The sequence below is a fragment of the Nothoprocta perdicaria genome, unplaced genomic scaffold, assembly GCF_003342845.1.
Source record: "Nothoprocta perdicaria isolate Ctin4 unplaced genomic scaffold, notPer1 scaffold_2, whole genome shotgun sequence".
NCBI lineage: Eukaryota > Metazoa > Chordata > Aves > Tinamiformes > Tinamidae > Nothoprocta > Nothoprocta perdicaria.
This window is the reverse complement of record NW_020455204.1, coordinates 5,030,616-5,043,879: the sequence shown is the minus strand read 5'-3', so window position 1 is coordinate 5,043,879 and position 13,264 is coordinate 5,030,616. Positions and strand designations below refer to the sequence as shown.

Below are 13,264 nucleotides of genomic sequence, written 5' to 3'. Positions count from 1 at the left end.
AGGATTAACTAGACTTACCCTACATACATGCCATTATCCCATGCTATACCACTGAAAAAATGATCTTTAGCGAATTTGATCTAGAAACTGAATTAAAAGAGACATGACTAAGGAAAGAGAATTTAGAAGTTCTAAAATACTCCTTTGATGGAATGTTTAGGTATTTCCTAACCTGAACCATAATAAAAAGACATGGAGGGAAAGGATACATCAGTCACTTTCTTCATTTGCCTTTTCATGTACTTAAAGGCAAGCACAGACTTCACAGGGAAATAGGTAGAAGCATCTCTGCTTTGCAAACCTGAGCTGCTAGCTTGTGATTAGACCTGCTTTCTTTTCAGGCCCCTAAAAGCCCTGCTGGAGGCAGCTCCTTAAAGCAGTATGATGCTCCCATGAGGATGTTTCTCCTTCCTTCCTAATGAGGAATGGTACCTCTTGGCTTTCAGGCTGCTCTCAGGTGCTGGAAACTTTCTCCRGAGGATGGATTTTTGCAGCTGCCCATTAAAGCACTAACTTCTTAATTGAATGGGGGTGGGAAGTACATTTTGGATGCAACTACATAATCATCACCCGCAGATGAATGCCTTTGAGAGGGACTTCTCTCTCCCCTACATTCTATTTCTTCTAATCTGATACATTCAAATGCTGGCAGACCCCACAAACCTTCATTGCATATTCAGAAAATGATTTGAGGAAGGCAACAATAGCAGGGCAATGGCAACCACATCCAGGTCTCCACCCAAGCCAACTGAAAACTGCAAGGCAAAGTACCTTTATCCACCCGAATTTGGCGACTCACAGCCCTGCACATCTGCACAGCAGCAGGCCCAGGAGCTGAATGACAGTGTGGTTGGTTTGGGAGCAGCTGAAGCTGAGCAGCCCCTGGCCACATTCTGACCTGGGGGAAGAACTTGCCTAGGATGCCCTGTGCTGAATTTTCTTYAATTTCTATTATTGCATGCTGATACTTCCACTACTCAATTAGAGTTGGGGATGTTTAGTCTCATGAASCCCAGGCTCTTAATTTTCCTGTGATTTGACTGACCCAACTGTAAACTAAGCACAGTGCTATTGCACAGCCCAGTGAGCTGGTAACAGGGCTGGGAGCTGAGAGACCCTGCCTCTATTCCCRGCTCTGTCATTCACCTGGTCTTCAGCGAGTCACCTCCATCTGCCTCTGTTTCTCCAGCTGCAAAGCACAAATAATCATACTGGACAAAAGTTTCAGAACTGCAGTTTAAGAGCCTAAAACTCTCTTTTAGAGGTGTTTTAAGCATACAATATTGTTTTATACTCGACTGCAGTGTAACACTGACATGTTTTAAGTACTTTAAAAAAAATGCCTCTAAGMAAGCATATGACCCTAACTTGACTGCCATAGCTGGTGCTTTTTCCCAGTACCTGAACAAGCCCCCATATATCTACCACTTTTAGCACAATGCAGAGACTTCCCTTTAAAGTCAGAAATGGATATATGGACAAAAGCAACTGTGCTAGCATGTCTAAAAAACACTGCTCAGTAGCCAGAGGCAGTAAGGGTGAAGGTGCATGACCTTAGCACTTCACAGCTGCAGAGTAAAATAACTTAAGGCACACCTATTTTATGCAAGTAGACATTTTCCCTTAAGTCGTGGACTTTTTCTTGTAAAGCAGTGATGTTTTTAGAAGGAAAGCATCACAAAATAATAATTGAAGGTTTACCATTTATTACCAACACCTCAAAGGTGTTAGGAGACTTAATTGATCTGTGGAGTATTCTTTGACACTGCTGAGGATGCTATAAGCATAAATTATTACTAACAGCAGCAGTCAATGGATAATGTGGGAAACACAGTAAAATAGCTTTTGCAGCTAAGGTGTAAAATCCAGCACAGAAGAGTATTGATTCTGCGCTGGAGAAAGACAGAGCACAGTCAATTTGTGGAAATTACCTGAGGGCAGACCTTCCTCCAGGGATCACCCTGGGGAAAGGGAGGAAGCAGAGAGCAGCACTTCTGCGTGGTAGACCTGCTCCCTCCGYTCGCCGCTGCGGTGGGCACAGCGGTGGCAGCTCTGGTGAAGGGCACCAGGCATGCAGGACGCAAAACAAAAGCCACTTGCTGGAGATCTGGGTTCAGATGATTTACTTCTAGCATAAGCTGCTGGAAAAGCTGCCCGTGTCTCTACTCTGTGCCCACAGTGCCTTTTTCAATACCAGTAGAGCCACGCTTGGTCGTGTGCCTCATCTCCATGGGTCTGTGCCGTGGCCTACTCAATCCCCCGCTTGATTTCCTTCCCTTTGCAGAGGAACTGAAGGGCGCTCTGGTGGCTTCAGCACAATCAAGGGAAGAAGAAGTGAGGAACAGGAGGCTGCCTGTGAAACGACGGAGCTTCCTCTCTGCCCCACATCTCTGCTCCCATACCTTAAGGCCACTTTGCACGCAACCAGCTCACATTTGAAACAGCTTTCCAAGCACACAGTGAGTCTCGTTTCCAGGATAACTGACCTATAAATGCATATATACATACATACATGGTTGACATGTTAGCCATGAGCCAGCAATGTGACCTTGTGGCCAAGAAAGTCAATGGGATCCTGGCAGCATCAGGAGGATGTTGCCAGCAGGTCCRGGAATAGGATCCTGCCCCTGCATTCAGCTCTGATGAGGCTGCACTTGGAGCACTGGGTGCAGTTCTGGGCTCCCCAGTACAGGAGAGACGTGGAACTTCTAGAGAGGCCTCATCTATCTTAGGAGGAAAGACTAAGCCTGTTTAGCCCAGAGAAGAAAAGATTGAGAGGGAAATCTTACCAGCACRTACAAATACCTGAGGGGAGAATGTAAAGAGGATGTGACAGGCAAGTGAGGGAACCTGCATGGCACCTCTGCAAGCAGTTATTTTTTCCTTACAAATCATGTCCTCTGCAATGAAGTCACATCAGGGTCTGAGAACAGAACTCAGATAGATTTTCTGTTCAACAGTTACAGGAAAAAAAATGACAAGCTTAATGATGGGCAGGCTTGTCAGCTGCTTTGGAGAGCTGCAGCAATGGAAAAAAGAAAGAAAACTTGAAAATTTATGGCTAGGAATACAGGAAAGTAGGGATGAARAATAACTTCCCGATGCGCCACAGAAATGCATTTCTCAGAAGAGGCAGGATACCTGTTAGAATCTGCACAGTTATTAAGCAGCAGCTCCATTGCAGGCTCCTATAGACGAGTAACTAAAAAGGTGGCCACCAACACACCAGTTTTGTTACTGCATGSCAGCCACGTTCCTCCCCTGGACATTTTAGCTGAGATGCTCCCTAAGCTCAGTACACAGATGGACTTCATCCCGCGGTGGCATCACAGCCCCATGGCCAGCACAGACCAGCACGAGGCCAAACACACAGTCGAGATGGTCACACATGTTCTCAGCTGAAACGGGCAGCACAAACAAAACCACTCGTGCTTGGCCACGTCAGACCCTCATTTTCACAGGTGAGCGAAACCCACTTGCTTCCAGGAGCTACTCTGTCTGTGTGTGCATATATACACATTGCTGCTGGTGCTAGGGAGTATTAAAGCAGTAAGTGGGAACATATGCAATGCTGTAATGCACCGCTGCTGCCGGAGGAAGATAAAACGAAAGCTGTGCCCTGCGTGGCTGAGCGAGGCTGACTAATGAGTCCAGCACTCGTGGCTGCTGATCATGAAATGAACCACGGAGCAGTCTGTCAAATCACGGGAGGCGACGGAAGAGGGGCAGAGAAAGAGCTCAGGGTATCAGATGCCTTCCTTGCTCTTACAAAAAGAACTACAGTATCTTCTGCATACAGGAAAAAAATGAAATGTTGTTTCAGTGCATAGTCAAATTAATTAGAAAGCCTCTGACATTGTGTTCTTGGTTACACAGTTTGCTGCCAGATGATAAGGGTGTTTTGGGGCAGTGTGTTCTCAGGAATGCAAATGGAAAGCGACATGACGGACACGGTGTGTCAAAATAACAATCCCCATTTAAATCTTCCCATTTGAGACATCTTGCATCTCAAATGTCAAACATGCAAAATGGATTGCCTGGGGAGATTGATTTGGGGAATATCAATTGTGCTGAATTTCAGAGTATTAGCAGGAAATAAAACATAAATCAACTTCAAGTTGTATCAAACATCATTACCACATCTGACACCTTATCATTCCTTTACCTTTTATCCTGATAAACAGTTCTGCAAYTTTATGAATGGGCCAAACAGGCACAGGAGCCAAGCAGCTTCAGTGTGGACCACTTTGCATGCCTTGCAAACCAAACTGAAATGGAAATCACAATTGCTGTACAGAGTGTGGAAAGCTCACTACAAAATAAGCCTGTGCAAAACTAATAGAGATTTTTGCAAAAGTCTGCTCTTTCCTTTAACTTCCCCCTCCTTTTGAAAATACACTTTAGTAGTTTTTACATTTATTAAGAGGCCACTGTATTCCAAATCACAATTCTAAAACCAGATTTCCTGATCCTTCTCATCAACAACACTCACATATTCTCTTTCCATGACCATAATTACGCTGACATATCATTTAAAGGCCACAGATTTGCATTGTGTTTCTACAACCAGGCATAAAAAAGCAGCACAATMAAATGCTTTAGCAAATCCATGCCAGTGCTCTTGCTCGGGATGCACATCAGAAATCAGGGCAGTGTGGCTATAAAATGGATGGATCTCTCTTAGATCACTGCCTCCCAAGCAGAGGCACCCAGAGAGACGTGTACACGTTCACGGTTCAGCACTGATGTCTCTGCATTTTAGGGCATGTAATTCATAATTTGCAGGAGATAYACTTATGTAATCAGAGCATTTCGGCACTCCTGGTATTTGTCGGCATGGGTCAGTCGCTCTATTCCCAGCTCTGCTTGTCTCACCTCCCTCTCTGGGCAGAATACGCAGTGTCGAAGTGGAGAGTTTCTTCATCCAGGTTCTGCTCAGAACACAATTGCTGCTCTTGGGAGCCAGCCACTTACCTGCATCAGATTTTGACATTACTCAGTGCCTGGTTTTTTGGACCTGATTCACAATTGTGGCAGTCTAACTCCTTGTCAGTAGAAATCCAGCAAGARGCTGAACAGAAATGTGAGGAAAGCCCAACTTAGCAAGCCTGTACTGCTGAAAGGAAGCTAACTCTTCTCTCAGTGTTACAACGATGAGTTTCTGCATTCATTATTAGAAAGGTCTGTGGTTGGCTTTCCAAAAATGCTCTGCAGATTCTCCCATACTTCAGTGGGTGCGCTAGTTACCTCCACTGAAAATCCTTCCTGAGGAACTTGCTGAGGTTTATGTGACCATTGACTCCAGAGCAGAGGACATTCAGATACTAGAATGACTCATGTGGAAATTGAAACAGTGATTCCACATATAAACTGGAAGTAATGGAGTGTGCAAAACCTCTAGGGAATAAAAATCTGAAACCCTGATTTCAGAAATGAAAAGTTTGCCTGATTAATTTTTCTTCATCAATAAACTATTTCTCAGGGCCGGCTGGGAAGAGATATAAAACACCTGCCGCACTTTTAAAACAATCTGAGGAGAGCAGAGTGTGATATTTAGGAAAACTGATTTCCTAAGCAATTAATTTCCTACTTATTGAGGTTTCAAGCTGAGCAAAGGGACAGTACAGTGCTGTTCCATCATAAATAAGGTTAATGTTAAGGTATAGCAGTCTTCTGCAGTCACAGGGCACATGAACGAACCTAAGAGCAACTGCAAAACTTAATCACAGATTTAAATATTATTCTCAGCCAGGGAAAGAAAGGCAGAGAGCCCCATCCAACCCAACACTCAGAAATGTGAGCAGTCCATGAGTCCATGTACATTCTTTCCCTTCCATAAGGCCACCTGGATACTTTCAGTTGAGTATGTTGAAGTAATAGATTGGAAACGGATTATTTGGGACTTGGCTTGGGACTTTCCTCCGCAGGTCAAGGTGGAGGGAAGGAAAACAGAGCATCATCTCTGCCAGAGCTTCTATTCGGATGACACAGAGGTGCCTTAAGATGAGACTGATGCATATTAAGATGAAGATAACTCTAAGGTGGTAATTTTYCACCTAAGAAATATCAAAAATAGGGCAAAGAAGGCACAAGTGCATGTTCAGGCTTCATAGTTTTATAGCATTTATTTCAACATTTACTAAAAATAGTAACCTTCAACCAGTATGGTACATCTCAGAGGAGTTGTGAGACAGCCATCTGCACCAGAGAGGAAGGGCTAGCAGACATGAATTTTAAACAAAGGGGAAAAAACTCTTTTCTTAATGTTCCTATTTTCCTACTGGGACAGTAACATTTCCCCAAAACACCATCAGTATTTCTAGAAAAGTATTTTTTTTAAAAAAAATCCACTTTTATCAGGTAAAATGTTATCTCACGGAGGAAAARACAATAGTGTGCTCACTACATGATCCTATTTCTTTCTGAAATTCATACAATGGAAAAAAAAAAAAAAAATCACACAGGGCTCTCCAAGAAAAGAGCATCCCTTCAACAAGGCAAGGCTAACACATCTACTAGTGCTGCTGGGAAACTGGTATGGGCAGAGATCCAAAGCTCTAAAGTAAAGGAAGCTTCTTTGAAATCACATACAAAATACCTGCATTTGTCATACAAAACATTACATTTATCTGACTCACCATTCACGCTAGGGTATGCTGGAGAAAAGAAAGATAAGAAGATAGATCCTGCTAGACCCTAAGGGCCATAATGTGAGTCTGAAACACAGTTTCACAGCAAGAGCACCCGCATTTCTGCACTCGCAGTGCCTGGATAGCCCTCACGTGTGAGATGCACGTCCACGGCTTTGCAGTTTCATTTCCGCATCCCTGCACAAAACCTGCAAGTCTTCCCTCGCTTAAATCCCGCCTCGGCAGACAGCTGAGATGGAGACCCTGTTAAAACCAAAGTGACAGCGCACGGGAGATGTACCTGATGGGAGCTGACTCATCGCCTTTATCGAGCCAGTCCTGCGGTGGGATTATGTACATGCACCAGAGGCCCCAGTTGTAGCCGTGGGCTGCGTTGGCGTATTGCTGCACTTCAAAAGTGTTGTACTTGATATTGTCAATTGCTGGTAAGATGATCCGCTTCCGATCTTCTTTGATCCGGGTAAGTGCAGGTTCCACCCTGAGAAAATGAAAATAGGGAAACGCTTTAGAGACAYGCAGTAATCCCAGGTACCTCCTTGCAATCTCTGAAGCTTTCTAACAAGCAACTACCCAGTGAGATGACAGCCTGTAAAGCTGCTTAGGGTGACTGAAGGTGCAGTACCTTCAACAGGCTGGGGGCTTGGTGAGGGATAACTCACCCAGCAACAGCATATTAATTATTGTCTCCATGGAGCTGTACTGTGACACAGCCCTTCATCTTCAAGACCAGTAGTCAACCCTGCACCCTACCAGTTCAGCAACCCAAAGTTTTGCCAAACAAGTATTCTGATGTCTGGAGAATCAGGAATTTCAGTGTGCATTGGGCAGATGCTGAGAGATACTGCGGTCACCTGAAAGTAAATGACCTCCTGGTGGCTACATCACAAGGACAMCTGCTATTGATTAGCATGGGGCTGCTCTTGCTGACCCTGCTGCAGAACCCCCAACACCCACAGCTGGCACTGAATGAGTCTGAAGGTTACTCAGAGGCTTTAATCTTGTTTTCTAAGAACTGACCCCATTGCATCTAGTTCGAATGACAAGAGTGGTCACGTTGGGTCTTCTCAGACCTCTTCGGCGACAAGAGGGCTTCWATTGCCAGATGGTGCAAAAGCAGCAAGCAAACTACAGGAAATGCACTGTCATTTCAAAGCCTTTAAAGCATCAATGTGCTTTCAACAGAAGCTACATTCCAAAGTGTTTCAGGAAAGGATAATTCCTCAGTGCAAACATTCATTTGCTGCCAAGGTAGTCTGAAGTTGCTCTGAATTTACAGAGAAACCGATCTATAGAGGTAGCAGGCTTACATAAGGGCAGAAAGCACTTCTCAGCTGCACCAGAAGGAGCCACCGGTTCACTCTTTTGTAACTGTTTCTCCTTGAAATAAGCTTTGAAGATCTTTCAGAGCGCTCTCACATCTATCTTTTCTGAAGGGATGGGGGTTTGCTGGGATTCACAGAGCTAGTCRGGATTTGAACACTGATTTTTTTTTTCTCATTATTCTTTTGTTGTTGGTTAAAAGGCAATTGTTCCTTTGTTGTTTCAATTCTGCCTCTTTATGTTTTATTTGCTACCATATATTTTCTTGCGTYGGCTAAAAGAAAGGGACAAGTTATGAAAGTAACTCAACCTTCATTTTCATCCTCCACTATCCATCTGAAGTATCATAACATTTCTGATCTCTTCTGAAAGAAAATAGCATTTTCTCTGTACTTGAAWATAGCTAAAATGCTCCTGTCTTGGGTACACAGACTCCATTTTACTTAAATGAGGTCTTGTTCCTGATTCCTTCTTTCCTACTTATCCTTCCATCAGTACAAATAGATACAGATTCTGTGATGCTAGTGCAAATAAAACATCACAAAACAATGTAAAAAAAGAACATATCTGACCAAAAAAAAAAAAAAAAAACCAAGATGTTGCATTATTTCTTCTGAGAAGAAGCCACAAAGAATCAACGGGGGTTATTTGGATTCATCCAGAAAAAAATGTCCATAACGAGCAGGACTGCATTTTTCCTTTTTATTTTTTTTTTCTTTTTTTGTTGCATGTCCTTTAAAGAACAGCACCCCAAACATAAAATAATTGTTTTTTTCTGTTGATCAGAGAAACAAGAAATGTGAAAGATTCGGTACATTATTCAGATTGCAAAATCATGAGATCTTTAGGCCACCCTCACGCAGACCCAGAACGAGCCAATGTGACCTCCCAAACCAGGATAAGCAGCTTCTGTTATTTACACAAGATTATAGTTATGAGATTAACTGCTTTAAAGAACAGCAGGTGTCCAACAGAAAAATTCTTGCTGCTCCAAGAAAGCAGGGAAGAATGGGAAAAAGATGAATCTACTTTGTTCTCCTCATATTACATCGGCACTCATCAGCTTGGAGACAGCAGAAGAAATTGCAGTAGAGTAACTGAGACATCAGSCAGACACTCCTCTCCCACCATGAATCATTTGGCTGTGGTAATTGCTGTGTGTATCATCAGCAAAGGGCTCTGGCACTCCCCTCTGGCTTCAGAAACTGAAGCTTTCAAAATACCAGGCAGGTCTAGATGTCATTAGCAGCGGGCCGCTGGAAGATGGACCTCCTGTTACTTGTGGTTGTGGGAAAAACACATCATATTGGAGGAGGTCACTCTTGAGAGGGAAGAACCTGCAGCAGGAGCCCAGAGGAAAGGACAACAGGGCAGAGAACTCCTCCTGCTCTTTCATTCTGGGTTGTTGTCTCCTATTTGTGTTTATTTAATAATTGTGGAGGAATAAGAGAGAGGTGCAAGAAGCCACTTCTGCAGTCATTTGTGGCAGTGCATTGCCCATCCCTCACTTTTGGTTCAGTCAGCTTGCAATAACTAACAATAACCATTTTCAGAGTCCTCATTCCAACAGCATCTCCAAGTGCCCTTGCAAACCCAATGACATCTCACACATGCTCCTGCATCCCTTGAGTATTGCTAGGACAGATTTTGTGCATCATGGAAGTCACAGAGCAGAGGGACCGGCCCCTCTAGCCAGATCTTGTGCACATCACAGGACACAGAGTTCCCACACTCACTCCCACAACCTGCAAGAACATAGTATGGTTGACCCTAGTATCTTCAGGTCTGCTCTGCAAATGCAGGAAAACCAACTACAAGCTTTTTGAAGCAAAAATCTACAAACATGTTCCCTTCGTAACAACGAAATTCCATCATTCCTACTCATACTTGTCACAGAAAACAGGCATTTGAAAAGCAAGAAAAGATAACAAATGTTAAGGCCCTCAGTTCCACAGAAGTCGATACAAAAGAGAGCCCTTTAATCATTGGGTGTATAATGCTTAAAGTTATTCTCAAGTTTCTACATTTACTTCTAGAATTCTTCCTTCTGTTATTATTTTATCAACAATCTTACTTTGAAGGGTAGATTGAGATCATGTAAAGATAAAGCTAAAAGAGTTACAGAATTCTTCTCGCTTAATGTCAGATATCTGCAATACAGACCTCTACATCCAAGGCAATACCCTGAACTCGCTTCATGCTCAGCAGATGTAGGTATTTTTCTTCTTATAATAACAGAGACACTGAAAATGGGTGAAATGAATAATATTCCAAAGGAGTCAATTTTGTAAGGGGAATTTAGACTGCTACTTTGGCAAGGCATCTTAAATGCATACATGCATTCTGTGTTTAACACTGGGCCAACGCAGAACAGCCCAAACTCCAGAGGAAATCACAGCAAACAAAACCCGTATATCATCCTACACCCTAATGAGATTGCCAGAGTATCTGTGCCAATGGGAAAGCCTGTTTTTTCCACAAAGCTTAAAAAGACCAGCTTCTTCGCAAGCACAGATGAAACTAGTTAGCAATGAGCTCAGCAGCATGCATGATTATATAATTCTCTCTTTAAATATGTAAAGCCACCTGCTGACTTCAAGCAGACTTTTTAAAAGGCACAAGGCAAGAATTAACACCTCATCTAAGAGCACATGCATGCTGTAGGCTGGGTACTGTGCGACTTCCCTGCTTTAATGGTCTTCACAACATCTGGAAAGTTGTATCTCCATGGGTCTACTRAAGAGCTCAGCCAACCACCTAGAGCTCCTGTCAGTTCTTAGGTAGATCCTTTATACCGTGCGTGTGCGAAAATCCTTCCTCTTTCAAAATAACACTTCTGTATATGTCCAAAATCKAACACTTTCCTAAGTGACAGGGATTGTCCTGGGAAAGTTTTCTCCTAAATTCTGTCCCTGTCACAAATGGTCGACTTTGGGTTGTTCTGAGATGCATATCTGTCTTTTTTTTTTTCCTATCATCATTATTCTAATTTTTATTCCAATCAAAAAGGAGGAAGTAATCTCTTAAAAATATCCTTTCCCCCTCCCTTTTTTTTTTTTTTTTTTAATCTTTCGCAAAACAGATTTTGCTTTTCTCTCGGCACGCTCTCTTCTATATAATGAAAGATAACATGGTCTGACCTGTTAGATTTTACTGCTCAGTGGGTTTAACACTATACTTTACCCTGGTTGCACCACTGCTTGCTATCGTGAAGTAAAAACCTAGCATAGAATTAAGCAAAAAAAAAAAACTGTGTAAACTGAAAGCTTATTCTCTATGTGATTTTATAGGCTGCTTTCACTGACAATATGCATTTATCAGATGCAGACAAGCAAATCCACTGACATATATAATTCTTCACTGAAGCCAAGTAAGGAATATTTCATGCAGAATACCTTTCCTGTAAATAAGTGTTCAGAGCACTGGGGAAAAAAAAAAAATACTCCTTTCTTCCGTCTCTAAGAGGAAGAGAACAAATTCYCCACATGTTGCTCCTGACATCTCTATCAGCATTCCTCGAGGCCCTGGGAGCTTGCAGACCTGCAGCCCCTCGGCCAGAACGGGGTGAACGCTGCAGAAACGCCTGCTGCAAAGCTGAAGATCAGCATTCGGCTGCCAAATCTGAACAGCTCTTTTCTGCACCACTGAAAAGCAATGAGGATGCTTCAATGAACGGTCTAGGTTGTTTAGGTGGATGAATAGGTGAAGCTGCTTTTCTGGCATGTGTTCTGAATTCGAGCTGAATACATCTGCAAGGCCCACATGGCCCTCCTTACTCAGCTAATATCAGGATTCATTTGTTACCTGAAACATATATTCCATTAAGTTACCAAACTGATCCTAAGTTAGTATTAAGGCTTTGGAAATAGAGAAACTCCATCAACTAACACGTCCTCTCCTTCGCATCTGCATAAGCATCTAAACAAAACTTCCCAAATGAAAATCAACATGATACCAGGGATGTTGTAATAAACTGCATCCTGAACAGGAATGGTACCTGTGAACCCTCAGCAACGGAGGGACTGCACAGGGCACGGACTAGGAGCTACCACCCTCATCTCTGGTATTTATTTATTTATTTATTAGGAGGGATGATCCATCAGGACCTTGCAGAAGGTCTGAAGAGCCATGTAAGCTCAACTGGAAAAGTAACACGGAGAGTTCACTTGCTGTTAGAGTTCAGTTTACCATGTTGGACATTGTGCCTTACAATGTACTGCCTGAAAACATTAACAGAGGAACTTTCAGTGGGGAGCTTGTAGCATTCCCTTGTGGCATTACAGAGCAGATGGGATGAACAAAACTGTTGAAGTTTAGGAGGAGATCAGCTCCATTTTTCCTTCACATGCTTTTTTTCAGAACCTGTTTCTTAAAGCTGCTACAACAAACCGCACTACACATTACAGTATAAAATGGCTTCTATAACGTATTATCCATAGATGTGAGGATCCTGATCTTTAGTTCTTCTTCTTAGCTCATTAAAATTCCCATTTTCTATCTTTTTAAAGCATGGCCAACTTCAGGGATAATCTATAATGATGGTCTGTGTGTGACACAGATTGATGGATACTAGACATGTAATTCAGGTCCTTTCTCATGTCAGGTTCTCCCTGTCTCTCTTTGTATATTTAAATTTTTTGATGAAATTCTTGTATTTCACTGCTTCCTCATTGATATTATCCCTTTGTCTGGCAAAATTTTAATTACTACAATACTGCATAACTCTATTCAGTGCTCCAGTATTGCCTCCGTGATATGTGCAAAAGCATTTCCTAAGATAGGAAGTATAATACTCTATCATTATGTCTTCTTTTATGCCTCCTAGCACTCTCTTTATGGCTGTCAATACATTGTCATCTCTGTCTTTCACTTACCAATTTCTGCCCTCCTTCACTCAACGTGTCCTCTTTCTCAGCCAGCGAATTAACACCCCATCTCTGCTGTCCTTTCTTTTCTGATCCCCACCATCATGTATTCCAGTTCTCCTTGTCACATTCTTTTCCATCCTTCAAAGGCAAGAGACTGTATAATGGTCTACGTCTCCTGCAATATAATTAGTGGTGGGACGAGGTGCTCTGTAGCCAGTGCTACTGAGCATTRCTTAATGTGCAATGCGTAGACTTAATACAAAACTCACAGAGCAGGACTGTTGAAATCTTGAGTGGCGTGAAGGCAAAACTGAACTTTACAGACTTAAATATATGCTCAAGCAGGAATGTACAATCTTCCACAAAGATATATATTTTAAATGCTGAAGTATTTGCCTTCCCAGTAAGCTGTTAAATATGGACCTC

At 42.6% G+C, this 13,264-nt stretch overlaps 1 protein-coding gene across 1 annotated transcript in view; it reads right to left on the bottom strand.

Moving 5' to 3' along the window:
* GALNT9 (polypeptide N-acetylgalactosaminyltransferase 9) overlaps positions 1-13,264 on the bottom strand; it is a 111,613-nt gene that overhangs the window by 54,077 nt on the left and 44,272 nt on the right. The window contains exon 5 of the mRNA XM_026037618.1: positions 6,931-7,128. Within this exon, the coding sequence (XP_025893403.1) occupies positions 6,931-7,128 (198 nt within the window). The remainder of the gene's footprint in view (positions 1-6,930; positions 7,129-13,264) is intronic.